At 47.2% G+C, this 9,252-nt stretch overlaps 1 protein-coding gene across 1 annotated transcript; it reads right to left on the minus strand.

Annotated features, from left to right (window-relative positions):
• Positions 1–5,078: 5,078 nt before the first annotated feature.
• On the minus strand, positions 5,079–5,730 carry LOC119459132 (uncharacterized). The gene has a single exon (XM_037720961.2). The coding sequence runs from the start codon at positions 5,676–5,678 to the stop codon at positions 5,079–5,081; it is 600 nt and encodes a 199-aa protein (XP_037576889.1). The 5' UTR covers positions 5,679–5,730.
• Between the last annotated feature and the right edge of the window lie 3,522 nt (positions 5,731–9,252).

Consider the following 9,252-nt stretch of genomic DNA (forward strand, 5'->3'; position numbering starts at 1 on the left):
AATTCATGGCTTCGGCACCATAAAGGGGTGAGCATTTACCGCTAAAATGTCCATTGAAGTTTTCAACTTCGAGCCTTTCTACGGAGTAACTACTTGAAATGTCACAGCTACAACTTGTGGACGCATGTCTATGTCGAGGTATTGCTTGTCTACCCTTGTGCTTTTAGTGCGTGGAGTATTATGTTTTGGTCACGAGAGGAAGTCAGGCGTTGTGCCCGCTGGTCGCAGAAACATGTCACTCCGCTCGTTTGCTGGTAATAAATAGTTTCAGATTTCCGACGCCTTTCACGTCATAAATACGTGATTGTTGCGGTATAAAAGTATCAGAGTTATTTCAAAGTGAAAAACATGACGCGTACCTACATATTTGTTTTAATGCGACGTACTATTTCTTGGTCACGTGTCCCCCTACCCTTCGTAGCGTTGCCCTCTAAGCATGAAACGGAGTATATATCTGAACGAATGTTTTACATGAGCAATGCTCCAGATTTACTTTAACGTCAACGCATTTACTATCACATTGTCCGACGGAAGTGTTTTTGTACGGTTCTTATTATTATACACTTAAATAATTCGTTTCCTTTTATCGCCTTCTCGTGTTTATATTCAGAGCACATGCTTAAGTCGACGGCACGCAATGGTGGGTATGCATGGACTGCCAGCCGTCGTGCGGAGAGTATTTTAAAACAAAGCCGTGAGTCAGGATTGCTCGGGAAAAGAAGAGCGATGTCGAGCTATAGTACACTGCAAGCCAATATCTCGCGTCAAGGCTTCGTGGCGCGTTGCTGTTTTGTACATTTCAATGTTGGAAAGTGTATCAACGCGTAGTCAAGGCCACAGCTGCCCGTTTCTTTCACATCTCGTTAACGTTTCCCTATTGCGGCGCAAGCTCTGTTTGCTTGTGTGTTTCTCCTTCATATACTTATACCTTGTACACGGCCACGCATCACAGAAACACAATTCAGGTTTCTGACACACTTTTCATATTTTCCTGTTTTCAACATCCGGGGCGCAGGTGCCGCACAGAAGCCTCGCCAATCTGTGCTTCTTCCTCGTGGTGAAATGGGAGATAAGTGCTGTAGAGGAGTATTTGATATGGTCCAGGAGACGAGAAAAAGTGCAAAGAAATTGTTCGCGTAGTAATTAACTCGCTGGATTGCCTACGACCACGCCCCTAACAGATGTTGAACTCCACATGCTTTTCGTAGGACCATTGTGATGGTTGAAATCACCAGCACAGACACATGACTCATGGGGTTAAGTAAGCGAACAAGCGTTCTTGAGATATGAGCCCTATCAGACAGCGCTGCCAATCGAATATGGCTTGTGCTAAGTTGCATGTGACAACAGCAGGACGGACAAGACAAAGCGTACAAGCACGCTATTAAACTCCTCTTTACAAGGCATTTGTAGTTGTGGCAACAAAAATGAGTTCTAGGCTGCTTTGTCTGTTGGATAGATCTGAAATTAAACTGCAAGACGGTATTTTTACAAGAAACGTTGTAACCTAAATTCTTTAGGCAGGTATGTAATTATGTTCATTTCCGTGAACGGAAGCGTGATGTACACCACACAAAACTGCATAAGAAGGTCGCTTATTGTATGGTAGACTGTTGCCCAAGCGCACTAATTCCAGTCCTGCACTTAGACAGCTCAGTGTGCCTCGCTTCTTCAAGAAAGACTTTAGCACAACGCTACGGGATTTGAGTTAAAACAGTGACACTCTAAAACGTAACTACAACTCAACACAGCGCAGGACGATTAAGTATGTAACTTTCGATGATGGAAAGTACTGAATACTAGAACAAATTGTATTAATCACAGCCTAGTTTGAACAACATTTCCAATAATTTATAGCGAAAATGGTACACCGCTTGTCCTTCCTGTACCAAAGAGTATAACTTTCTCGCGCATGTATCCAAGGGAATAATATTATAAGACCATGTCACTTGCTGCATTGTAATTTGCAAGTTAGTTTTTCCACTGTATCCATAATGTTGTTTTCTGCGCATATTATTCACACCGTTGGAGCTTCTAATTTATTACTTATATGTAAAAATCCAAGACTGACCTGAAAAACAAAAAAAGCTTTTCGTATTCTTCTTCTCTCTCCGTTTGCAGTAAATCAGTCGTTTCTTGTCTTTGGCTCACTGTACTCTCCCGGCTTTGTTTTGTCCCTCAATCGGATAAAAAGGAATCACGTTGCTTATGGCCACTGCTTCCATCGCACCATCAGCCGTCGTGTAGCCGATGGTCGGAAGTATTCCGTCCTTTATGGCCGTTTCCACTAGTTTCGAGCATCTTCAGCAGTTCCACGTATTTTGTACGCCGTTGCCCCTTCAGCAGTTCCACGAAATTGTTATATCTGCCCTCTTGCTTCGAAATATCTCACAGTGATTCTCCGTTTACCTTGTCCTAAGCTTCCTTATTATCCCGAAATGCTATTCAGAAAAAAGTCTTTTTTGGGCCATTGAATTCCTATGCACACATATCATCCCCTAAAAGTCTGCCGGGCATGAACCCATTCTGTAGTTCCCCCAGTATATCATTTTTCTCCACTGATTTCGACAGCTTCAAGTTTGTGTCTTGCATTACCATTCTAGATACCACAGCAGGTACTGCAACTTGTCTGTATGAACTGATGTTATCATAATCACTTTTGCCTTAATATAAGATTTATTCTGTGTTCATGTCATCTAATCTGGATTTCCCTTACTTTAATAACTGGCGACACGGCACGGCTCAGCTGTGCCTTGTTCTCTGGAGCCAGCTGTTTGTCCAGTTGTATTGTCATTTGCTCGGGTGCATAGCATTAGGTGCACTTTCTTATGCTTTTTCCGCAGTTATAGTTTTATATCTTATTTTCGCGCTCTTAGGCTTTTCTGTTGCTGGGTTTCGTTGAGTGAGAACTATGGTTTCTTCCTTGCCGATGTTATCAGTAATACCGTCCATCATGTACCGCACCATGTCGTCTCTTGCGAATATGTTACCGCTTTCATCGCGTCTAAAGGATTGCGAAGTTTTTGTTGGTGCTTCTAGTTAGTGTCCATACAAGATTCCAGAATATATTGCTGCAACAGCAGTTAGGTGCTTGTTACTACATTTGCCTGTACGTCCATCCATTTTATTACGCGGACGGTGACCGTTGTCGCCATCGCATGAATATTAATAAATTGTGTCACTAACTACGCACGAAACGGTTTCTGGTACGTAGCTGCCAATATTCGCTCCTCCGAGAGCACTACATACGCGCTACATAAAAGTGTTTTTCGGAGCGTGAAAGATGCCCGCAAATACACGCGAAGTACCTCGAGCGGTCAGTCGCGCGGCAATATTGCGTGCACTCGCGGGCTTCTTTCACGCTCGGAAAACGCTTTTATGTAGCACGTATTGAGTAACAGCAAGCTCTATCGGGGGTTTTTCATGTCGCTCTACATTTTCTCATTGACACTTTTCATGTAATTATAATATTTGAAAAATTGATTATATTTCTAAGACTAATCTAATTAGGCGGAATGCAAGAAATAATCTGAGCATCTCCAAGCGACGGCAAACAAAATTACCTTGGTTCGGTCCAGGTACGTAGCATTTACATATTTTTAAAGCTTGGCCCAAGTTCAGTGAATACACCTTGTATGCGAAGCCATGCAATATGTCATGCCACATGTGCCATTTATATTGCCACCCTATTCTATCTCGAAAGTTGCTCATGCTAGTTCTTAAGTTCTTAACTGAATTATTCATCACAATTTAAGAATGGCATTTAAAAAAATGTCGGGAACGTAACACTGACAGCTCAGGCATTTTACTCTAAATCTTCTGAGACTGTTAAATAGTAAAAGTGAAAAACAGCAGCAGTGCTCAAACATGAAAGTAATGTAATTTCAACGGCGCGGGGCTCTCTATCGGCAGCGTATGAGCGCCTCTGCGATTTAATTAAAAACCCTACACGGCGTGGTAAAGCGTTTAAGGATGCCAGAAACTTCGAGCACCCGCGTATGTCGCGTTCGTGTTAGTCGGACTTGCGTGTAATCAAAACACCGTGCGAAAAATTCATGCGCGACCCTAAACCTTTCTATCACAGTAAGTGCGTCGTCCTTTAACTGTAAATCTTTTCTGTATTACCATAAAAAACACCAAAGAAAAAAATGATTTCATCACAAATTAGTCTTCTAGAATACCAGAAATGTAACTCATACTATGAGAACAGGATCGGTGATCCAGAAAAGCCGCAAAAGGAAACGACAGCTGGTAACGCAGCGTTGAAGTTCTGCACCAGCTAGCCATGGCGTCATAGATTTTCACGGGATCTGTTGACGCCTAGTTAATTGCTCATAGGTAAAAGTGTTACTACGCCGTGATCCCCAAAAAAGAAAAAGTGTCAAAGTTGAACTTGGCAAGTTTAACGAACTGTTACGGGGCCCAAAAAGGCCAAAATACAAAAAAAAATGTTTTCAAATCCGTGACGTCGGATTGATGTACCGGTGCTGGGTGTCGGTGTGAAACGTTTACCTTGATTATGTCTTTTAATAACCAACCTATTTCCGCGAAATTAATGAAAATGGTGATATCGAGGATTTATTTGGGTCCTAACTAATTTAGCGTTTATATTATTGTCCCACTAATTGCCACAGACTGTTTTCTGCAGGCATCACCAGGCATCTGCTTCGCATATTAACCTTCGAAATGAAAACACGACATTGAAATGTGACTATATACCAAAACGTTCACTCTTATCTCTCTACGTAACATCAAAAACGACTTTTACACACTCGTGGAGTCTTCGAAAGCAATTTTTCCGCGCTCCTCACTACTGCAAGCTGCTTCAATAGCGTCGCGTAGCATCACGCGCATCATTAACAATGCTGGTTATGGGTTCAACTTGGCAGAAGGTACAAACCTCGTTGAGCTGTTATGAGATGAAGGAATAATGACTTAAGGCACGGAGAGGCTAATTACCGTCAGCGGTAACTAATCTTTGCAAGGTGCTTCCTATCGCTTCCGAATTACGGCCAATAGCATTTCTTTTTTTATTCACTCACATCTTTACAGGCTCCAACCGAAGCGTCGTTTTCCCACTATATCGCTTCTTGATCGGCGCATGGCTCTGCGCCTAAACCTTCCCCCGCAGGCGCATCCTTCACAGCTTCACCGTAAATTTCTCCCACTGTGTAAGGAAGTGAAGAGGACGATGCTTCTGAGGACGGCGGTGGATCCACTTGACGCGTCAGGTTCCACGCGCTCGTCTCCGTCGAAGCGCACCGGCAGTCGCTGGGAACCAGGTAGCTCTTCTTTCTCGTCGTGCCGTCGGGGAAGGTGTAGGTCGCGTTCAGCGGGCGGTAGACTTGGACGCAGCGGAAGCCTCGCTCGGGCGTGCAGGGTACGCCCATGCAGCGACACAGCACAGTGGCGATGGACTCGGGATCGCGGTAGGGTGACACGTCCACAACGTAGTCGAACGTGCAGAGAGAACGTTCGCCGATGAAGGGCGACGAGTTGTTCTGCGCGCATTTTCTGATGCTCTGGATGGGGACGTAGCGGTCCCCGCGATGCGTCGATCTTGCCGTTGCGTTCGGAGCGCTCGTGGCGGCATTCGTGCGCACGGCGTCTTCCCCGAAGCTAGGGGGCAGAAGAGCGAAGGCAGCTATTGCAGTTGGCAAGAGAACGTGCAGGAACATTGCTGATGGCTGGTTCGTTCCACGAAGTGCTGTTGTTTCGCACGGGCGCTTCGGTTTTTGGCGCGCTGCCGTCGGAGTAGTGGCAGAAGCGAAGTGGCGCGTTGGTTCTCTCAGGGGGAACCAAAACACCGCGTGTCGTCCCGCCTTACTGTTGTCGCGAGCCGCTTATCGTAACTCCCGTTGCTTTCGAGGCTAACGGGCAATCAAACCCCAAGGAGATTAAGAGGGCTGCGAAAGGCGATTGGCTTCCCAAACTCGGATGCTGCCGCGTCCAGGTCCTTCTAAGCTGAAGCAAACAAACTAAATGCATTCGGCACCCGGTGTTTACTTGGCACATATGTAATCTGTGGTGTGTGTAAGAAAGAAACCTTTTTTTTTGTTTGTTTGTTATATGCTCCAGAACACATGTGGTGCCTATCTACGAGGGCGTTCTTCTTCTTTCTTGGGTTTTACGTGCCAATACCAGGGCTGCTATGCAGGATGGGCCGAGTTTGGCGAAACTTGGGATTTTCACGAGCTCTGGCGACGCCCCAAGATGAAAGAACTAATGGTAACAAAACGAAGTTTGTCTGTCGGCACGCCTCCAGTTTCATTGGTTTATCTAGATTCACTCTTGGTGGCTATCATCCCTTGGGCGTTGCCATATGGGCGGTAGACAAACTGGCGCTTACGTGATCATACTATCGGTGCATGGTCGTGCCTTCTTTCACTTGTTTGTCGTTCCACCGAGTGCATTACAGGCAGAAGTAAGTTATAAAATGAATGCATTTAGTACGATAATATTTGTCACATTAACGTGGGTTATAAGCACTTAAAGTTTACAAGACGTATACTGAATGTGTATTAGACTACTTTGTAGTTTGATATCTTTCGCGTTATACCACGAGGAGACGCTCGCCCTCCTCGTTTATCCTCTGGATTGGATTGGCGCGGCTCGTTATGTGCTAGCGCTAGCCTTTCCGAGCACAGATTGGTGTGCGCTTGGTTTTCGCACTGGGCTTCCAACAGATCGCTCGTTGCTCGCGCTAAAGCAAGGCTGCGAGACGAAGTAAGCGACGGCTAGCGCAGAAGTGGTTTGCCGCGCGCTTACCGGAATGCCGGACAACCCTCATGTAAGGGTAAAAAAACTACGCTTTATTGTCTTTTACTTTGTGATGCACGGCATACTGGCTGGCGCTGAGCGATGGTTTCTAACAACCGCAGGAAAGGGTCTTCATAGTAGATAGCCCGAGCGATCCGTGGCTTCTAAAAACCGCAATAAAGGGTCTTGGCAACGCACGTGGCTCTTGACTGCCCCCACATGCATGTGAGATGGGGACTCCAGTAGCGGTGCGGTTACTTGTACCCACCGCTGACTAGGTGGCGCTTCAGTTTTTGACAATAACTTTCCATTTTTTGCTTGTACACACCCGTAATGGGCCCACAAACTTTCACGCTGTGGTTGACTGTCTCCCAATGCAGATTGAGGAATAGCCCCGTTAGCATCCACTAAATTTTGGATTCAGTTGTATGCAGGTCAATTCGTTACTATGAATAATGGTCCCCGGTGGAAAAGGGGCTTCAATAATGGTGCCTAGCGTCGCGGCGTCTCGTCGGTTGATTCTTGAAAAGCCGCAACACCCCTGTGGTCAGCGCTGACCATGCCGAAGACCCGTGGTCCACGATCTTAAACACCGCCGTAATTTTGACGGCAAGGCAGAACGTTGTCGCCCGTCACCAGGCGGCCTCGATTATACTTTAGCATGCCGTAAAGAAGGCAGTTGTGAATTAGCCGAGTGGAGATCACGCCAGCAGCTCGTCCCTCACAACCTAACGGGCGTAGTTCAGTCGGTGATGGCGTGCTCCGATAGAGGAAACAAGTTGCCGGTCATCTCCTTCAACAGCCACACGTCTACGCTTTTGCTCACGCAGTACGTGAGCCAAATCACTTGCCGCCTGGTGAGGTGGACGTTCGTACGGCCGAGGCAGTCCGTGCTGGTGAAGTAACTTCCTTCGCCTCTCTTCACGTGTGGTGCAGCGGTATCTTGTAACTCCGCAAACTGATTTCGGCATCTGTTGCAACGGAAGGCAGCCCGGCGTCCATTCTGAGTCTTCCTCTATAATGTGACCACTTCGCCTTCGCAGGTTGGCTGGTCCGGTTTGAACCCAGGTCCTTGCAGGTGCCCCAGCACTTCGACGACGCCGACGAACCTGGCCTGGCGCTGGGGTGTGGTATACGCTCAGTGCTTGAAGCAGGAGACAGCCGAAAAGATGGCACGAACTCTTCCTCCGCAGCGTATAATCACACGAATCTGTGTTCGGAGTGCATATTTTGCCTGCCACGCTGTCTCCGCAGACGAGGCCCTTCGCCTAACTCGTCACACAGCCAGCGCAATGACGTTTTGGAAAAGCAAAAATGGCGCTGAAACTCTACGTCGGTCATGTAGGCGAATGGGTCCAGACAGTCATATTGAGACTTGCTGCCGCTGGATGCGATGACAAAGACTGCTGCCGCCGCCATGTTCCCGAGTTCAACTCGAGGGGGTTTTCACGATGTACGACTTTGGCACGAGTTCACTTGTCAGTCAAAACCATAGGTCACGCCCCTCGCGAGGAGTGTAACTCTTGTGCACGCACCCATCATGGTTGGGCCATGCCCAACTTATTTTTCGGCAACAGCAACGCGGTGCTGAACTGAGAGGCATCAACAATCTTGACCGCCGAAATAAAACCCGCACAAAGCACTGTAATCGGTGATGTACTGAGCACCACATTTAAGAACAAAGCGTCGAGTTTCGCTGGTTTATGCATATATCTTCTTACGCTGAGATGGCCCCAGAACACGGTTCATTGTCTGCATTGTGGCGACGTAGCGCACGCCAAATAAGTATCGGCACGCCACTGTAGCTGCTTGCAAGGCGTCGATGTGTTGTGGTGCACGACGATGCTGAGAAGTGCGTAGTGTTCTCTAATGACAACGTATCGCAGCTGTCGTTTGATATGGCTGCTCTGTCATCGGTGACGTATCGGAGCCGCAGTGTCGCAAACACTGTCAGCGTCGAGAGTCACTCGCTTTTCTAGGCCCACTGCCATGGCACGTCTTAACCACAACCACTGCACACTAAAAAAATTCAATTATGGGGTTTTACGTGCCAAAACCAGTTCTGATTATGAGGCACGCCGTAGTGAGGGACTCCGGAAATTTGGACCACCTGGGGTTCTTTAACGTGCACCTAAATCTAAGTACACGGGTGTTTTCGCATTTCGCCCCCATCGAAATGCGGCCGCCGTGGCCGGGATTCGATCCCGCGACCTCGTGCTCAGCAGCCCAACACCATAGCCACTGAGCAACCACGGCGGGTCCCCCCACTGCACACTAAACAGTTGCAACAGATTCCTATGTTCGAAGTCTAACTTCCTAGTTGCACACAAGAGCCCTCACCCGCCAAAATGCGATTTCTGCGCTGTCGTTACGATATCCATCTGCGATCGTTGTTAGCTCAGCAGCGGAGGCAATCGGCAAGCACATTGGAGTGCACAACGCACTCAAATTCTGCGTACATGCGCACAGAGGCACCTTTATTGTGCAAGCGAT

This window comes from Dermacentor silvarum, chromosome 7, assembly GCF_013339745.2.
Source record: "Dermacentor silvarum isolate Dsil-2018 chromosome 7, BIME_Dsil_1.4, whole genome shotgun sequence".
In the NCBI taxonomy this organism is placed as follows: domain Eukaryota; kingdom Metazoa; phylum Arthropoda; class Arachnida; order Ixodida; family Ixodidae; genus Dermacentor; species Dermacentor silvarum.